General features: G+C 41.2%; 1 protein-coding gene across 22 annotated transcripts in view; it reads left to right on the top strand.

Annotated features, from left to right (window-relative positions):
• Positions 1-20,344, top strand: part of cacna1d (calcium voltage-gated channel subunit alpha1 D) — a 300,008-nt gene that overhangs the window by 152,960 nt on the left and 126,704 nt on the right. For all 22 annotated transcript variants that reach the window (XR_010002620.1, XM_062969926.1, XM_062969920.1 and 19 more), the window contains exons 12-15: positions 9,843-10,003; positions 12,706-12,931; positions 13,108-13,315; positions 16,125-16,245. Coding sequence is in view for 21 of the 22 variants with exons in the window: in XM_062969926.1 (XP_062825996.1) it covers positions 9,843-10,003; positions 12,706-12,931; positions 13,108-13,315; positions 16,125-16,245 (716 nt within the window). In the remaining variant the exon portion in view is untranslated. The remainder of the gene's footprint in view (positions 1-9,842; positions 10,004-12,705; positions 12,932-13,107; positions 13,316-16,124; positions 16,246-20,344) is intronic.

Genomic DNA, 20,344 nt, shown 5'->3' with positions numbered 1-20,344 from the left:
TTCTTGTCTCAAACATTCAGGAATATACAATTTCTTATTAACAAACACCAAATCCCCACACAGTTCTCCCTGTTCTTTGTTCGTTTGTAACCATTCGTCCATTCCGTATGCTCGCTTCAACTCTTCCTCCCATATTTCTCCTCCCCCCGTGGAAATGGCAGTATGTTTGTTTTCTTTGGCCGCTTGTGCTCGAGTCAGTACTGCCAGGCCCCATTGCTTATCTAGAAAAAGGCTCCCCTCAGATTCCTGAATTCCTCCCCCGTGCTGAGGCATCCGAGAGAGAGCGTCAGGGAGTATGTTGTGTTTCCCCTGGAAGAACTTGAGTCTGAAATCAAAATGGCTGAAATATTGGGCCCATCTAATCTGCTTCACTGATAGTTTGCGAGGGGATCTCAGTTATTGTAAATTTTTATGATCAGACCAAACCTCAAACGGTATTCCACTCCCTTCCAGAAAGTGTCTCCAGCACTCTAGTGCTTTCAGAATCGCTAAGGCTTCCCTCTCCCAAATCGGCCAGTTTTTTTCTGTATCGCTAAACTTTTTCGACAGATAGCCACATGGCTTCAGGTTCCCCCCCTCGTCTTTCTGCAGCAGGACTGCCCCATATGCCCGGTCTGACGCATCGCAATGTATTACAAAGGTCTTAGACATATCAGGGTGCTGTAGGACAGGCTCCTCAGTAAAACGCTTTTTTAGGGCTTCGAAAGCTTCCTGGCATTCTATTGTCCAGGTCAGTTTGGCCCCAGGGGCCTTCACTTTGGCTGTTTCTCCCCTGCCTTTAGTCTTTAACAAATCAGTTAATGGCAAAGTGAGGCGCACAAAGTCCTTGATAAATGTTCTATAGAAGTTTGCGAACCCCAGGAAGGATTGCAGCTGCTTCCGTGTTCTGGGGGCTTCCCACCCCCTTACGTCTTCCACCTTCGCAGGGTCCATCGCCACTCCCTGGGAGGAAATCCTATACCCCAGAAAGTCTATCTGGTCTTTATTGAACTCGCACTTGGCAAGTTTCGCATACAGTTTCGCTTCCCTCAACTTTTGTAGGACTTCCCTGACTAGTTCTACGTGTTGCTCCTTGGTCCGAGACATTATCAATATATCATCTAAAAAAATAAAAACTCCCTTGTACAATAATGGATGCAACACTTCGTTGATTAATTGCATGAACGCGGCCCCTCCCCCGCATAAACCGAATGGGAGCACACAATAATTGAATAATCTGAAGGCGCAGGAGAAGGCCGTCTTCCACCTGTCCTCTGGGTTGATCTGCAATTTATGGTAAGCCTCAATTAAATCCAATTTAGTGAATATCTGCCCCTCCGATAACTGGGCGATCAAGTCCTTCACTAAGGGTAGAGGGTATTTATTTACAGTACTGATTGCATTCAGGCCTCTGTAGTCAATGCAGAGCCTCAGCGTTTGGTCCTTTTTCCGCCTAAACAACACAGGTGCCCCTAAAGGGGAATTCGAAGGTTCTATGAAACCCCTTGCTAGGTTTTTATCAATGTACTTTCTCAGTTCCTCCTTTTCCCTAGCCGACATCGGGTATATCTTTGCCTTGGGAAGCTCTGCTCCTGGGACTAGCTCTATTTTCACTTCAACCCTCCGCTTCGGTGGGAAATTGTCTGCTTCCTTCTCGTCAAACACGTCCACAAAATCACGATGCTCTGGGGGTAATTTATCTGCCAGTTCTGCTATTCTGATAGAGTCTTCCTCCCCCCTTTTTCCCGGCTCCCTCTCGACTTCCTGGCTCCCTTCTTCCAAACTCATACTGAAAATCATGCTCTTATCCTCCCAGTTGATTTGCGGGTTGGCCTGCCCCAGCCACGGCATGCCTAGTATAACATTATAGTTGGCTATTTGTGATATCACAAATGACACCTTTCCTTCCCAACTCCCTATCTTACACTTTACATCTTCGGCACTGTGCCTAGCTAACGATCCTGATGCTGTGGATCCGTCCAACTGCGAAAATGCTATTGGGGATTCTAGGCTCGTTCTTTCGCATCCCAATCCCCCGGCTAATTCAGGGGAAATGATGTTCCTGGAACATCCACAATCCACAAACGCTTTGCAGGTTGCTTGTTTGCTGCCATTTTCAAGCTGAATGGGGACCACTATCATAGCTTTGTCCTGACTTACCAACCCCCCCGAATGGTGCCTCATCGGTGGTTCTTCCTCGGCGCGTTTTCCTGCCACAGCTCTTGGTTTGGGCGGGCCTCTGCCTTCCCCTTTTCTCTACCAGCACTCGGCAGCCCTGTGGCCCAACCGGCCGCGCACGAAGCAGCCACTCCTGCTGGGGCTCACGTTCCCTCTCGGCTCCGCTCTCCTCCCGGTTGGGGTTGATCCCTCCTTCCGGCTCCCCTCTTTCATCTGCGGCCGTTGCTGTAGCCCTCCTCGGTGCCTCCTCGCCTGGGCCAGCGATGTCTCGATGCGCCCCGCCAGCTGAATCCATCCGTGCAGTGTGTCAGGCTCATCACGGTGCACAGCCCAGGAGAGGATCTCCCGCCTGAGCCCCTCTTTGAAGAGTTCCACCTTTGTCACTGCAGACCATTCCGGCACCTTTTCGGCGAGGCATTGGAATTCCTCCGCATACTCAGATACCGACCTCTGCCCCTGGGAGACGGTCTTCAACTTCTCCCTCGCCCGGATTTGCTCCAATGGATCTTGGAAACGGGTCTCCAGGGCCCCCATAAAGCGTCGGACTGACCCCAGACATGGGTCGCGCCGCGCGTGCAGCTGAACGTACCAGCTAGCCGCTCCCCTCTTCAACACTGCACCAATGGCCCGGATCCGGCTGGATTCCGTTCTAAAAGTGTGAGCATTGTCCTCCATATAGCCCCTCACCGTGGTAAGGAAAAAATCCAGTTCAGAGGACTCTCCCCCAAACTCGATCCTTAGTTCCTCTCGTCTCGGTAGGGGTCCCTGTGGCGGCAATCCCCAATCCTCCGCCCGTCGCAAGCCCCCTTGCGGACCAGTGGGCCCCACTGCTGTTTTTCTTGGCCCTGTGCCACGCCCGGCATTCGCCAGGGGCACTAGGGTCTCAGCTGGGAGCATAGCCGGGATTCTCGGAGGCTTTTCCCCTTCGTCGTCACTCTCCTCCACCCGCGTCAGGCTTGTTTTGGTCTTGGGCCGGGCGCCGGGCTCCTTTCGCATTTCCCTTCCCTTCAGTGCTGGGAGGTCTGCAAAGCCCTGGCTGCTTCCCACGCTCATGTCCCACATTGAGCCAGCCCGAAGTTCCCTTCCTCTCTCTGGCTCCGCCAAAAACGCCAGGTGCTCCATCGCCCTCGACATTACTGCCAGGGTGGTCTCCATCGCCGACATCCTCTCCTCCAGAAACACCATCCTTTGTGGGGCTGGGGAAGGTAAATCTTCCTCTCCTCCGGTGCTGTCTCCCTGCACCACTCCACGCCTCTGGGTTACCCCATTCGGCTGGGCATAAGCGGTGGATGACGCCAGGGCCGCCAGCTGGTGGAACTCAGCGTCCGGCTCGGGAGTGGCCCTTCCCGACCTTCCTCCTCCTGCACCCAAGAGCTCTTCATCCTCCACTTGTATGTTGCACCTCACTGCTACAGCGGGATGGTGTCCATATTCTTGGCTTAGTGTCAGCTCACTACAGCCGCTCCTGAATGAACACACGAGACTCTCTGTGAAATCACCAGAAACTTTACTGCAGGAAACATAAACATCAGAAAAGCCAAGAATGGGAGGCTCCGGCCAACCATCCTTTATATACCCTCCCCCTCATTTGAAAAGTCTCTTCCCACTCAGCAAAACCCCGCGCAGATTCCCCACCAAGTCCAGCAGCCGTTTCTTCTCCGAGTCCTGAGACGCAGGTGTCTTATCAATGTCAGTGACCCTGAAACTCAGAGCCACATCCAGGCTCTAGTAGCAGGGTTCTGACATTATTATTATTATTATTATTATTATTATTATTATTATTATTATTATTATCATTATTATTATTCTATTTTCTTTTCTTTAAACCCAATGCATGTGCAAGTACAGTAGAGTCCCGGTTAACCGACTTCCGGTTAACCGACACTCCGTATTATCCGACGTCCCAGGCCCCTTGGGAGGCGCTCATGCACGTTGCTAGGTAGCTTGCTATCTACCTAGCAATGCACACAGGCACCTCCCAAGAGGCAGGGTGGAGAGCAGAGAAGCGCCCGTGTGCATTGCTAGGTAGATAGCAAGCTACCTAGCAACGTGCACAGGCGCTTCGCTAAGCCGAGTGCTCGCTGCTCTGCCCCTTGGGAGGCGCCTATGCGCGTTGCTAGGTAGATAGCAAGCTACCTAGTAACGCGCACGGGCGCTTCCCAAGGGGCGGAGCGGTGAGCACTTGGCTTAGGAAGCACCCCTGAGCATTGTTAGGTAGCTTGTTATCTACCTAGCAACGCACACGGGCACTTCCCAAGAGACGGAGCAGAAGCGCTCCTGCACATTGCTAGGTAGCTTGCTATCTACCTAGCAACGTGCATGGGACACTTCCTTCAACCGGCTTGCTAGATAATAGGGCCTTCTTATTATCCGTAAGATCCAGTTATTCGACATTCGGCCTGCCCGTTTATGTCGAATAATCAGAACTCTACTGTATCTTAATGCACTCCCCCTTCCCCTTGAGAAGTTACTTTGGAAGTTGAGGTTGTATATCTGAAAAGTTGTTTTTTTTTTTTTTGCTCCCACCCAAAAGAGTCCCCTCCTCTCTAGTGGCCTTCAAAATAAGTTTTAAATGTACATTTGAAATTCAAGGTATTGGAGGTGAAGGTGTGGGATTTTATATTAAGAAACAAGAAAAAGGAAATGTTTGGCATAGCCTGCATCCAGTACCATTCTCTGATTGCGGCCTTCCAGTGTGGCTTTTACAATTGCATGTAACAAGAAATCATAATCAGACAGGATTAATAGTTCAGAATCATTGAACAAGATGATGTCACCAAGGACAACCAGTGATCTGCAGTGGAGGCAGGATATGGGAACCCTTGGGAGTATATTTCATATTATGTTGTTTTTTTTTTAAAAAAATCTCTTTTCATGCCAATCCCTATCTGGAGGTTAAGTTTCACAGAGTATGACAATGATAAACATCTCATGACTCAAGCTAAATGCCTTCTTCAGGGCCCATCCAGACAGGCCCAAAAACCGGGACCTGTCTCGGTTTTTAGTGGAGTTGTCCAAATGATGCCTCTGGCAAAAACAAATTATTTAGATACCCTTTTAGATCCAGGGCTTCCTGAAAGGCCTGGGACTAATGGGGTATTGGGCCTGTGAACACTCACTTCTGGGTAGTCCCGGGACTACCCGGGGGTGAGTCTCCACTGCCATACTGCACCTTTTAGGCAAGGAGACGGGGGTGAGGAAGAATTTTCCTCCTCGCCCCTCCTGTCTCCTCAGGTATCATTTCCTTGCTCCAGGAGAACGTGAGGAGGGAAGTTACAGTGGCCAGGTACCTTTTAATTAACTTTTAGAGAGAAATGGAGGGGGGGGGGTCTTCAGGGTGGCCACATGTAGAGAGAAGGATAGAGTTGTTACATTCAGACCTTACTCATTTAATACTGAGCTATCATATAGGATTATGTCCAAATGAGATCATAGTACATTACTCTGTTTTTGATTTTGTTCAATTTCTCCTTTGCAATAAAAATTGATGTAAATTGGCTTCTGATTAAGAGGAAACACTTTCCTCTTAATCAGTCACCCTCACCAGTATCTCTATTAAGAAGTTTTTCTAGGTTCTGACATAAATAGAGTTTTTAAGCTCAACCATGTTTGATTTTATTGAACTTGTTGTCACTACTCTATACTACTATAATACGAAGCCATGCATACTAAATTTTGACTTCAGATGTTGTGCATCACTATTTGAAACACTAAGCAAAGCTGCAGGCTTGAGTATTCTCCCAGCATTCATGCTACTCTTCTGCTCCTACATGGCCAGGAGGATGAATTAGCTGTGATTTTAAATGAATCAGACTTATCACCCATTGTTTGAAGATAGCTTGTTTAGCAGCTGGCTAGTGTATTTGTAACAGTGCTTCCAGGTCCATATTTAGTGACAAGCTAGGATCTGAGGAATGCAAAAGTAAAGACTTGTTTATCCCTCCTTCCAGCCATGTGGTGAAAGGAGGGAACACAAGAAGCACTCAAGCGTCACTTGGATTCACAGAGGCTTGTGCATATAATGCTAAATCACAGTTTTGCATTTAGTATGAAGCAAACCCTTGGCTGAAGTGTGATTAATTTTTTGCTAACAAACAGAATCTGAAACCAGAGTTTGAAACTGATTTTCAGGGGTTTTTTTGTTTTTTGTTTTTTGCTGAATGTGTTTTGGAGCAATATCTGAATCTATAAGCAAATGACAGCTGTAACAACAGTCACTTCCATGTTTTGTCATCATGATTGTCAAGATCACAATTTTAGGTGATCTTCAGCACATCGTGCATTCTAGTAGTGTGTTATGTTATATTATTGAAGGAAGAAAAACAAGCTGAAGTTTCTGCAGAACCATTTCTGATATGTTTGCATAACGTTCATATGGGAAATACTTTAAACTACATTTCTGGAATACTGCAATGTAAAAAGGTATCCAAATCATAGCACAAATATAATATCTTATGAAATGCATGCAAGCAGGATTTCATTGGTTATTAATAAATAAAATTTACAATCACAATTAAAAATCAGTCATATACCCAATATTTTTGTTTAGCTTCTTAATTTTATCTTTGCTGTCTTTAAAACTGAAAACTGAAAACATAGTTACTTGTATTCTTTTCTCCTGATTCTTATCTTTTGTGCTGCAAAAATACCTGTGTGCTTCTTTGAAAAACACAACAGCTTCTCTTTCTTTCATTTATTTATTCAGTCTACTGCACTATAAAATACTATCTCGTAAATCTGTTTACTTAACCCCCTCAAACTATCAATACAGCTTTTACTGAGCTCTGGATTTTTCTTCATAGGAGTCTTTGAAAGTTAGGAATAAACTTAGTGACAAAAGAATCAGACATCTTTGGATAGATGCATTTAAAAGATTTAATAGGGGCAGGGATGGGCAGTAGGGTTTGATGGGTCAGTCACAACCTCTGAGGATGCCTGCCTTAGATGTGGGCGAAATGTCAGGAGAGAATGCTTCTGGAACATGGCCATACAGCCCAGAAAACTCACAGCAACCCTGACGTTTTGCCCACATCCATGACAGGCATCCTCAGAGGTTGTGAGTTCATTATACTTTTGGATCAGAGAGTCACCTTAAACAGTCATTTTTGCATTTTTCTTTGCACAAGGTCTTGCTAGCAAATGGAAGGACTATATATATATATATATATATATATATAGAGAGAGAGAGAGAGAGAGAGAGAGAGAGCGCACAGTTTAAAGCAAATATATTTGTTGTTGGTATTGTTTTTACAAAAAAGGTGTCTTATATGTGGACAAGAAAAAAAACTTGCTAGTCTGACCGAATTCGGCCAATTTGATGTCATTTTTAAGTACAGTAGAGTCTCACTTATCCAAGCCTCACTTATCCAAGTTTCTGGATTATCCAAGCCATTTTTGCAGTCAATGTTTTCAATATATCATGATATTTTGGTGCTAAATTTGTAAATACAGTAATTACAACATAACATTACTGTGTATTGAACTGCTTTTTCTGTCAAATTTGTTGTAAAACATGATGTTTGGTGCTTAATTTGTAAAATCATAACCTAATTTGATCTTTAATAGGCTTTTCCTTAATCCCTCCTTATTATCCAAGATATTCGCTTATCCAAGGGTCAGCTGGCTTGTTTAGCTTGGATAAGTGAGACTACTGTAGTATCAAAGTTGGCTTAAGCATGTGGAACACTATTTGCAACATTACTGAAACAATGCTCAACTGCTTTCTGTTACCAGCCTAGAAGAATGGGGATTAGCATGAGCTGCACAAAGAAAAGTGCATTCTTTTAACCCCTGCTGCCTGATTGCTAGGTTTGAGCAGGCTCTGCAGTCTTAGCCTGTATTCATTTTAGCCTCCAGTACTCCATACAAAATGACTTGTAGTAAATTATAGGTGTGATCAGCATAACGTGTGAAAGATTGCTTTGGCTACTTCCATTATTAGTGAAAAAACTAAGATGTATATTTATATTTCTAGTAATGGAAGCAGGGTTTTTTTGTCTACTTGCAATGCAGAATGTACACTTAAATGGCATGAAATAGTCTGACCCCTTGTTTCCTTGGCATGCAAGTCAAATTGGTTCTTCCTACACACAGAAGCGTTGAATGAGAGGAATGAAATCATCTAATGGAACTGAACAGTACCACTGCAAATCAAGTGGCTGTTTAAGAGACTTGCACAGAGATTGGTTCAGAAGTCACGTGGCTTTTATTTCCACTATACATCTGTAATAGTTGCTGGTTGCTTCAGCCTCTGAATGTACCCAGACTGCCCAGCTGTAATATATTTGATATCACTAACTACCATGGCTCTATGCTTTGGAATCATGAAATCTGTAGTCTGGAGAAATCTTTGGAACTGTTTTTAGGAAAGATCTAGGGCTGTAGTTCAGTGGACCTTGGGGGAGAATACTCAACAGACACACCACTAAAAAGTAAGAACAGCACAGATTTTTTTTTCAAAGGCCTGTCAGTTGAGAAGATATTTGCCTGATTAATGGTTTAGGCCTAATTCATTCCACTTTCTCTTTGAGTGTGCATGTGTATATGTGGGAAATCCCTATTAAGAAAAAAACACAATTGCCTTTAGCATGTAGAGGTAAAATGTATAGATAGCTCTGTTTAAGAAGAATGAGCTACCATGTGGCTGGAGAAACAAAAATATTTATGTAAGAGTCATGTATGTTTCAATTTCCCATTCTGATTTATCCTTTGCCTGAATTGCAGTCTGTGATAACAGTGCTAGTAGCAATGTCTGTTCTCCAAATTTGTCAATGCACCCAGCCTTTGGGGTTTTTACCAGCTCTTTCAACCTTAGATTCAGTCATTTGAGAGGTACATGGATGGCATTTACACATTTGTACAGTAGGATACCCAATATTCACGGTTTCACTTATCTACATTTGGTAAAACATGTAATTTCTAGGTTTTTCTAGGTCAGTGGTTCTCAACCTGTGGGTCCTCAGATGTTTTGGCCTTCAACTCCCAGAGATCCTAATAGCTGGTAAACTAGCTGGGGGCCCACAGGTTGAGAACCACTGTTCTAGGTCTTCCAGCACAACTCTATGGTATTCTTGGTCAGAAGATCTTCATTTCATTAGGATCCACTACTATCCACGGTTTCTCAGATCCACGCAAAGTCCAGAAAATTATGCCCCATAGATATAAGAGTTGTACTGTATTTCTGAATTGTAACATTTATGAAACTGAGCCTAATAGTTCAGTTTTAATTATTCAAATTTTCAGTGAAAGGTATGACCAAAGTCATATGTGCCTCAGTCCCTGTTGGAGTAGAGTGCTATGATGTGTCCTATCTAGGCTGCCTCTGAAGAAAATTCTGAATTCTCTTTGTTTGAGAATGCAGCTGCCAGGATGCTTCTCAGATCTGACAAACTACAGTGCATAACTCCAGTACTTTATTTCCCATACTTTATTTCCCATACTAGCTACCAATGCTTACTGGGAGTCAATTCCAAGTGCAGATTCTGACTTACACACTATACAGACCTGCATGACCCTTTAAATGAGGTACTGGTTCTTAGCTACCTTTTCTCCCAGTGTTATTGTGAACAGGCATATATAGGTAGGAAATGTTCTGTGGTAGCACCACAATAGTGGACTAAGATGTCTTTGCCTGATGTTTATAAATGTAGTCTATATTGTAATGTCTCTACTGTTCTAAATTTTAGTCGACGCTGGCGACGATGGAACAGATTCAATCGAAGAAGATGCCGGGCTGCTGTAAAATCCGTTTCGTTTTATTGGTTAGTTATTGTACTCGTCTTCCTGAACACCTTAACTATCTCATCAGAGCATTACAATCAGCCTGATTGGTTGACACAAATACAAGGTAAAAATGAAATACTGAAAAAATTTTTTTAATGCAATAGCCAGTTCAAATTCAGCATGTAACTTTGTTTTTTTTAGGTATTTTATGTTATATAAAGTATGTAAATCGTCTTAAAGAGAACCTTGAGAAGAAATGACCTAATTTTTGGTATCATTTCAGTTTTAATCTGGGCATATACATTTAGAAACCCATAGTAAAGAATTAGCTCAGGTTATTGGGCTTCAGTAGTTTGTCACAGTCCTGCTTTTCCCAGTGAGTGCCATCCATTATTTCCCCCCTCTGGGAGTTGTACAAAGTTCGCTTGCACTTCCCAAATGCCTCCTCCATGTTATCAGGTCTAGAAAAGATTTCAATTGCATGGCAGAGCTTACCGTTGGGGGATTCTATTATTGGTTTTTATCAGTTGTTATGTTGATGACTTCTATCAGTTGTTCTCCGTGTTCAAGATTCCCAATTGATCCCTATATTACAGAGGACATTAAGACAGTCACTGTATATCAGTGGTTCTCAAACTTCCTAATACTGCGACCCCTTAATACAGTTCCTCATGTTGTAGTGACCCCCAACCATAAAATTATTTTTGTTGCTACTTCATAACTGTAATTTTGCTACTGTTATGCATCGTAATGTAAATATCTGATATGCAGGATGTATTTTCATTCACTGGACCAAATTTGGCAGAAATATCTGATACGCCCAAATTTGATTACTGGTGAGGTTGGAGGGAGCAGTTGACTTTGTCATTTGGGAGTTGTAGTTGCTGGGGTTTATAGTTCACCTGCAATCAAAGAGTATTCCGAACTCCACCAACAATGGAACTGAACCAATCTTGGCACACAGAACTCCCATGACAAATAGAAAATACTGGAATGGTTTGGTGTTTTGTAGTTGTAGTTCACCTACATCCAGAGAGCACTGTGGACTCCAACAATGATGGATCTGGACCAAACTTACCATGAATACTCAATATGCCCAAATTTGAACACTGGTGGAGTTTGGGGAAAATAAACCTTGACATTTGGGAGTTGTAGTTTCTGGGATTTATAGTTCACCTTCCCTCTCCGCTTGGAGTCTCAGAAAAAACCCTCCCCTTGGCTGAGAGGCTGGCTAATCACAGCAGAAGGAGGGCTTTTGGTGGGAGGATTCGCCGTTTGTTTGCAAAAGGGAAGAGAAGGACAGGGGGGAGATCTTCAGCCTTCTCTGTCAAAGGGGATTCTAAGACCATCAGAAATATGTGTTTTCTGATGGTCTTTGGTGGCCCCTCTAACACCCCCTCGCAACCCCCCTCTCCGGGGTCCCGACCCCCAGGTTGAGAAATGCTGCTGTATATGCTAAACTTGGTAGATGCATCAGGACAGTATTGGAATCATGCCGCTAATAAATGTATGGTAAATATGTTATTTGTTATAGGAATGCAATGAAAATTTAATTTGTTTGAATTAACTTGTTAGTAAGTAATATTTTCATAGGCATACACAGCATCACTGGGAGGAATGTTGTTTTTTTTAAAGATATTTTTATTGAAAAGTTATGTACATACATCATAACAACATACAGTAACAAACAACAATAAAACAAGTGCAACACACCTCACACACACAAAAGGGAGGGGGGAGTGATAAGGATTGATAAGGGGGAGAAAAGGGGATGGGATACAGAAAATACAGTAAGGGTTAGGGAATGTGAATAGTGGACACAATGGGGGGGGGGGTGTTCTTCCGATCTTTGTACATCTTTTTGTTATAAGTTCCCTTATCAATTTTTAGATGTAATTTTCTTAATGTAGTCCTCAAGTGGAGACCAGTCCGTGTCCTTCATCACTCTTCCATTACTCTTCCTCAGCAAAAAAGTTAATTTGTCCATATCCTTTATTTCAATCAATTTTCCCAGCCATGCTTCTTTTGTTGGTGCATTTTCACTTTTCCATTGCTTTGCGACCAGCATTCTCGCTGCAGTGATACAGAAGGTGAATAATTTATCTGTATTTCTATCTACCATAATTGATTGATCATATAACCCTAGCAATAGGAGTTCAGGTGCTTTTTTAAAATTTGTTTTTAAGATTTTGTTACTTTCCTCTAGTACCATCGTCCAAAATTTCTCTAATTTTTTGCAACTCCACCACATATAGCCTTTTTATACATTAGCCCTATCTTTTTGGGTGTCAGATACCACCTATGCAGTACTTTGAGCCAGTTTTCTTTCATATCTGTAGAATAAGAGTATTTTATCTTTTTTCTCCAAATAGAAATGTATATAAATAGGACGGCCGATGTTCTTTGCCCACTGAATCATTGCTTTTGTTGTGCCCTCTGATTGTAACTCCCATTCCAATAATTTACTGTATAATATGGATATAACTTTTTTGTTGGACTGACAGATTCTATCCCAGAAACCCTGTTCAGTTTCAAAACCTTCCGGGTTGTCCTTTTTATAGGATTCCTTAATTTGAAAGTAATGATACCACGTTACATTCCTATCAATGGATTGGATTTCTTGTAGATCTTTTAACTGTGGAGTGGTATTTGTGTCGAGTGCTGAATTTAAGATTTCTTTATAAGTCGGCCAATCTCTCCACCCTAATAATCTATGGTGATTTGTTTCTAATGGAGAGGAATGTTTTAAGGTGAAACTAGAAATAAATCATCGCTTGCTTTCTGCACAAAATGAATTAATATATTTTTCTGTTTCCCCCCCTGCAGATATTGCAAATAAAGTTCTCCTGGCTTTGTTCACCTGTGAAATGTTAATAAAAATGTATAGTCTGGGCCTGCAGTCTTACTTTGTGTCCCTTTTTAATCGCTTTGACTGCTTCGTGGTCTGTGGCGGCATTGTTGAAACCATCTTGGTGGAGTTGGAAATCATGTCTCCCCTGGGCATTTCAGTGTTCCGCTGTGTTCGTCTTCTCCGTATTTTTAAAGTAACCAGGTAAGAGGAAATCAAGAGTGATACTTGTTAGTTTGTTTAGTTTTTGTTTTTTGTGTTTTTGTTTTACTTGCTAAGTTTAATTGACACTTGTATGATCCGCAGCTCTTTTGTAATATTTCATCACGCACTGTTCTTTTACGGTTTTTTTTGGTTAACACACGCATTTTAATTTATAGGCACTGGACATCCCTGAGCAACTTGGTAGCATCCTTGTTAAACTCAATGAAGTCCATTGCTTCACTGTTGCTTCTGCTTTTCCTCTTCATCATAATCTTCTCATTGCTTGGAATGCAGCTGTTTGGAGGCAAATTTAATTTTGATGAAACTCAAACAAAACGGAGCACCTTCGATAATTTCCCACAAGCTCTTTTAACTGTATTCCAGGTAAATTTCTTTCACCCACTATTAGCCATTTTATCTTTGAAAACAAAAGTGTCTAAGTAATCCTGTCTCCTAAAAAACCAAATCACTATCACAACTATTTATTAATACTGTTTGTGTTAAATAGCATTCTGCTCATTAAAGTCAATATTCTAGTAGTCTCTGCATCTTTTTGTATCATCTGTTCATATCATGTATTCAATCTATTTATGCAGCATAGCTTTTATGTTGACGTCATTAATATTAAGTTGTCTTTGTTCATCCAAAGTTTAGTTTACAAAGCGTGTTAAAAATATGAATGTTTAAAAACAAAAACAAAAATAGAAAACTTTTCCTCATGTTTAGCGGTTTTTAAAAACAACTGTTTTGCTTTGCATGTTTAAAGTTTGTGTCTTGGTAAATTTGCCAGGCTTTGGGCTGTGGCCAAAAATATTCATGTAGGCAGAAAGGGCTTCTTTCCTTCTTTACCCTGGTTGAAATCAGTGTCAATGTATCAATATAAAGGATCCATAAGAGGCATGAGTTCCCTTTTGTCCTCTGTCGCTCCCCCCACCCCCAATCTGCTGGAAAAGCTGTGAGTCTTCCAGAATATGTTTTATGAGTATTCAAGAAGTTGTAGCATAGAGGTAGAAGGGAATTCTTGGTTGGATAAGTGAAAATCTGGTTGCGCAACACTGGATCTTGCGCCTTGTTTTTGTCCTATCTACTTGCTTTCAAAATACAACCTCAGTACTGTATGAGAAGTTGCTTTTAAAACTGGCATAAGTCTCGGATGTGACCTGATTTAAAAGTTAGAAGAAAAAAAGGAGGGACAGAAAACTAAGGAGAGAATCATATTGATTCACACAATACATAGAAAGGGTTTACTAGTTTGCAAGTACTATTGCTATTTTTTAAAATTAGTTTGATAATATGTTTTAGTGGTAAAGCATATTTTCTTTAGGTTCACTGCCCTTTATGCCAGAATAATATGCCTGCTGTGCTTAGATATCTTAGTCTTGGGAAATTACACAGCATTTGGTTTCCTGACACGTGTTAGATGTTGTAAAAATATGTGGTCCTATCTAGGTTATCTTGGAAGTATATGTCATTGCCATAATGGGATTTATTTTCATGTTAGTATGAATAGGACTTCAGCCTTACTGGATAGCTCCATGTGTAACTTAATCAGAGATTAATCCACTGAATTAATTAGAGAGTATTTCAAGTAAATACAGTATACATTAATTTATAGTTAGTTGAATTTACCTTTTTAGTGTCTGTTTATTTGTATAAAGGTTATAAGGAAATAACTAGTTGAAAAGATTACCAATATTTTCATAACGTCTGATGTTAAGATGAATAATTTTTTTCCTATGGATACATAAATTTGGAAGCTGATTTTGATATTCCTGATAATCAGACATTGTAGGTGATGTCTGAAATGAAAACTAGTCTCAGTATTGGGATAAATTGTATATGTGGTGACTTTTAGAGAAAAGAAATATTTGTTATCTGTTGTCTTCCATCTACTGAGATTGAAAAGTATTTTCAAAATATCGAGATTCTCATTTGACTCAGCATTCAGTTTGTCTGCTTTATCAAATTTTGTTGTGTGACATAGAGGAGGAATTAAATTTAATCCAAACAGATGAAAACAAGATTTCTAGTTGTTCCAGATTTATTTTTGGCATTTTAGAACTCAAGACTCCTGATTCATGTGGCTTGATTTCTAGAAATGTTCCACTTTTATGCAAGGTTTTTAATTCAGGTTTAGAAGATAACTTGCTAGTCTAGTTGCCATCCCATCTGGGGACCACATTTGGATGAGGACTTGGGTAATTTATTTACTCTGGATTATGACTCTCAGAACCTTCCAATTCATTTATCCAGTGGCTAAGTTTGATGGGCATCTGAGAGCTGACATCCAAAAAATAACAATGAAAAATAAGGTTTGTTGCTATGTGAACTTTAACTTCCATTGCTATTTGATTGCATAGCAATGTGATTATTATGTCCGACTGAAACAGACTGTGGCTAATCTTGGCTATGGTTTACTAAGGATGCCATTAACAGTTCTTTCTTAATGTATCTGAGTTGCTCTCATCACTTATACTCAATAATCTACAGTGTGTAGACACAGATCTCCTCTTCAAGGAAAGGGAAAGAATTCACGAGCATGAAGTTTGCACATGGACTAATAAACCATAGCTTGTTATATTTCAGTGAAAATGTATTGGCATTAGATATCGATGATTAAATAATTAATCAATTTAACTGATTAGATGCTAAATATTCTTATATTTTTTTAAATCCTGTTTTTACAGTTTTTCATAATTATTATAAGACTTTCCTTTTCACTTGATTGGTCAGTTAAGAGCTGTTAGAGAATAATGGTTAAGACTGCTAAAATATCATTTCAGCTACATAACTACTTAATTTACACAATCCACAGTTCTGTTAACATCAGGCCAATATGAAGACAGTAGCATTAACTTAAATTATGTCACTATATACTAAGTGTTTACTCTTGAAAATTGTACTGAAAAAACATATAATGACAGAAATGACCCTAAATGTTCATTTCAACAACAAATGAAAAAGTCATTTTAAAAGTGCCTTCAAACATTTGTGCAATTTAAAGGAACTTTAGATTACTAAACTTGATCATTACATTTCTAAAACAATATTGTTAATTCTATACATTTAATTAATCAGAGATGCTGGTTGGCATTTCTCATGGGATATTTACTTTTGTACTTTGAACTATATGAAAACATTATCTGTTGTTGATTTCCTGTGTTCATAAAGTAACCAGATATCTGCTTTTTAGATTCTAACAGGTGAAGACTGGAATGCTGTTATGTATGATGGCATTATGGCGTATGGTGGTCCTTCATCATCTGGAATGGTAGTCTGTGTATACTTCATTATCCTCTTCATCTGTGGTAACTGTATCCTTTCATTTAAAAAAAAATGCAAAGTATAACTGCACATTTTAAGAACATGAGCAAGCATTTAAATCAGATATCCCCATATTCACATATCTTTCCACATCTCAGAATAATATATGAAGAGATCCTAGTCTTCTTGCAAGTTATTTCCAATGTATTGATTATGTCACTGGCTAGTACATTGAAAAATATAAGAGCAGAAATGGAATGTTTATTTGAGTATTTGGACCTGTAATAAATTTGTTCAGTGTTTCAGGCAACTAACACATATACTATCTTTTTTATTCTCAACCTCTTGTTTTTCTACCCTGCGTGCAACAGATACATAGCAATTTCTTGGACTAATCGTTCTCAAATATCTTTGAGCATTTTTTTGCTTGTTTTTCTCTCTAAATAGTTTTTTTTTTTGCTTCTGTAAGTTTCCCTGTTGTACATGGGTGTTGTTGTTTTGGCTGTAAAGCTTTCATAATTTTGCCCCCAAAATACAGGGTGTTTGAAAAAGAACTCCCTAGTTTTAAGTATACATACATTAAAACTAGGGAGTTCTTTTTCAAAAACCCTGTATATATTAACATATATGAGGTAGAATTCCATCTGATTAAACATGGTTATAACTCTTGCTCTTGCTCGTACCATCCCACCTGGTTGAAGAACCTCTTTGCCTAATTGTTTGCTTAATGGGGACATAAATAAAGAATTATGAGTCACCAGTTTGTCTTTATCAAATGCACATATTAGTGCACTTTTTGGTACCAGAAGATGGGAGGACGATCTAACTGTTTAGATAGTATAAGGAAAAAGAGGGATTCTTACATGTGCCAAAATGTCAGAAGCTTTACTAGCAGAATGCTAATCCACAGCAGGACCGGCCCAAGGGAATCTTCAGGGGTACGCAAAAAAAATTTTGCGCCCCCCCCACTGCGCCGCGGGAGGCGTGGTCAGATCTGGCCCCGCCTCCCACACCACGCGCGTGTGCCCTGACCCCGCCCCCACGGCGTGGGGCAGCACGGGAGGCGTGGCCAGACCTGGCCCCGCCTCCTACGCTGCATGCGGGCGCCCTGACCCCGCCCCCCACAGCGTGGGCAGCTTGGCCAAGGTGCGCGCAGCAGGAGGCAAGGCCAGAGCTAGCCACGCCTCCCACCCCGCACACCCTGTCCCAGGCAGGCTGCAGCGGAAATCCGGTCCTTCCAGGCCACGGTGAAGGTCCAGCCGTGGCCTGGAAGGACTGGACTCCCACCACAGTCTGGTTGGGACAGGGTGCCCGCCACGGGAAGCGGGGCTGGCCCCGCCTCCCCCGGCGGGCACCCTGTCCCAGCCAAGCTGCAGCGGGCGTGCGCTGCGGGAGGCGTGGCCGGCCCCACCTCCCGCGGCAGCCACCCTGTCCCTACGGCAGGCGCTGCAGGAGGCGGGGCCAGACTTGACCACGCCTCCCGCGTCGCGCGGCCATGCCTCCCACAGCACGGTAGGCAGGGCCAAGTGTGGCCACGCCTCCCAGGGGCTCGATAGCGCCCCTGGGAACATGGCGCCCAACGCGGGGGCGTGGCTAGCGTCCCGTGTTGGGCCGGGCCTGATCCACAGACCAAGGTCAAGTTGATAGTCCAACAGACATACAAGCATTAACAGGATAACACAGTAGAGAAGTAAATGATCATTCCAAGGTTGTAAGTCAAATACCAGAGTTTCAGAGTACAAGGTTGAATCACAATCCATAGCCAAAGTTCAAGGTAAGTCCAGGGTTCAGGAGATACAAGATAGCAAGAGTCCAAGGTTAGCTTCTAGCACTGGTATTGCAACCAGCAACAAGATGCCAGGCTTGAATTCCTTAAATCCTAAGTTCACAGATGTTACCTGGTACTGGCTCACTTCTCAGCTAATCTCAAGGACCCAGTCAGCTGAGATCTCTCATTTCACTGGTCCACAAAAGCTGGAACAGTTGACTCTTCCTTGGCCTGCTCAGAGGAACTCACTTGCTTTTGTTCTGCAGGCTGAGAAGTAGTAGCTCCTTCCATGGGTGCTTCTCAAAGTTTGGCTGAGAGAGCTGCTGGGCACTGTTGGACTCCAGCTCAACTGTTGAGCCTTCCACTGGCATTTCCTCATCCAAGCTTTCTAAGTTGTCCACGACACAGAAGGAAAAGTGTAGACATTTGCTACTTCTTACCTCTTTCCGAGCTGGGCTAGAAATTTCTGTCAGTTCCATATCAGTGGCAGTGGTGGACTTCAATCCAAACTCTAAATGAGTCACTCAAGTTACAAGACCTATTTTGGAACAGGGCTTAGCTTTTTGGATAACTCCTTTAAAGTTTTGACTAAAACGCAAACGTATATGTTCTCCCCCCTCCAATTATGTGGAATCCACTATCTATCACATGTGGTTTAATTTGGAGAGCAAATAAAATAATTTTAGTAGTAATTGTAGTAGTAATGATCATGATCATGTTTATTGTTATTATTATCAGCTTATGTATGGCTTCTAATAACATTGTGCTAGCAATAGTAAATACAATCACAGGTAACCACAGAGGAATACCCTAAACCAGGGGTCCCCAAACTAAGGCCCAGGGGCCGGATGCGGCCCTCCAAGATCATTTACCTGGCCCTCGACCTCAGTTTTAAAATATAATATTTTATATCATTTTTAATAATATAATAATTGTATGTACATGTAATATTGATAATAATATTATAATGTTATACAATATAATGCTAATAATAATACAATATAACAATATTAATTATATGTTATATATTACATATAATATTACATTAGAGTCTCACTTATCCAACATAAATGGGCCAGCAGAACGTTGGATAAGCAAATATGTTGGATAATAAGGAGAGCTTAAGGAGAAGCCTATTAAGCATCAAATTAGGTTATGATTTTACAAATTAAGCACCAAAACATCATGTTCTACAACAAATTTGACAGAAAAAGTAGTTCAATACATAGTAATGCTACATAGTAATTACTGTATTTACGAATTTAGCACCAAAATATCATGATGTATTGCAAACATTGACTACAAAAATGCGTTGGATAAACCAGAATGTTGGATAAGCGAATGTTGGATAAGTGAGACTCTACTGTACAGTATAGTGGTATAGTTCAATATAGTAATATATAATGCTAATATTGTGCTATGCTAATAATATAATATATTGTATGTACATACAGCTGCTCTGAGTCCCCTTTGGGGTGAAAAGGGCGGGATATAAATGTAATAAATAAATGTAGTAAATGAATAAATAAATAATTTTAGACTTAGGGTCACCCAAAGTCTGAAATGACTTGAAGGCACACAACAACAACAATAATCCTCATTAATTGGCCAGAAGCAGGTCCACACTTCCCATTGAAATCCTGATAGGTTTATGTTGGTTACAATTGTTTTCATTTTTAAATATTGTATTGTTCTTTCATTGTTGTTGTTGTTTTACACTACAAATAAGACATGTGCAGTGTGCATAGGAATTTGTTCGGGTTTTCTTTCCAAATGATAATTCAGCCCCTCCACAGTCTGAAGGATTGTGGACTGGCCCTCTGCTTTAAAAGTTTGGGGATCCCTGCCCTAAACCTTATCGAGCTCTCAGTGAACAATGGGAATGAACGCCCATCATCTCAACTTGGTAGAGTTTGTATTGTTGAAAAATATGGGGAAAATATTTGGCATTAAGGATATCATCGATTATGAATCACCTTTTATACTTGTGTTTATTTTGTGGGTCTGTATGATTAAATAAATAAATAAGAAAGAAAGAAAGAAAGAAAGAAAGACCTGTATGACTGAAAGGAAGTGACCAAGAAAAAAACCCAGCTAGCAGTATTTATTCTGTGGAATTCTGACATGTTGTTATTTATCTCATGTGTTACAGATTAAGACAAAGTTAGTGATTTAATTACTAATTAAAAGAGGTCCCTGTCAAATTGTTCCCACTAACAGTTCATTCTTACCCACCTAATTCTATATTGTCAAGGGTTATGGTAGCCATAAAACGGATGGGTTTCTATAACCAAAATTGTCTTCATCTCCAAATTTTTTTCTGCAAAAAAGAGGAAAATAACTGCTTCTTGAAGCCTCTATGGACAATGATTATAACAAAA

This window comes from Anolis carolinensis, chromosome 2 (assembly GCF_035594765.1).
Source record: "Anolis carolinensis isolate JA03-04 chromosome 2, rAnoCar3.1.pri, whole genome shotgun sequence".
Lineage (NCBI taxonomy): Eukaryota > Metazoa > Chordata > Lepidosauria > Squamata > Dactyloidae > Anolis > Anolis carolinensis.
Note: the sequence above shows the minus strand (reverse complement) of the source record. Positions and strands in the feature narration are given on the sequence as shown.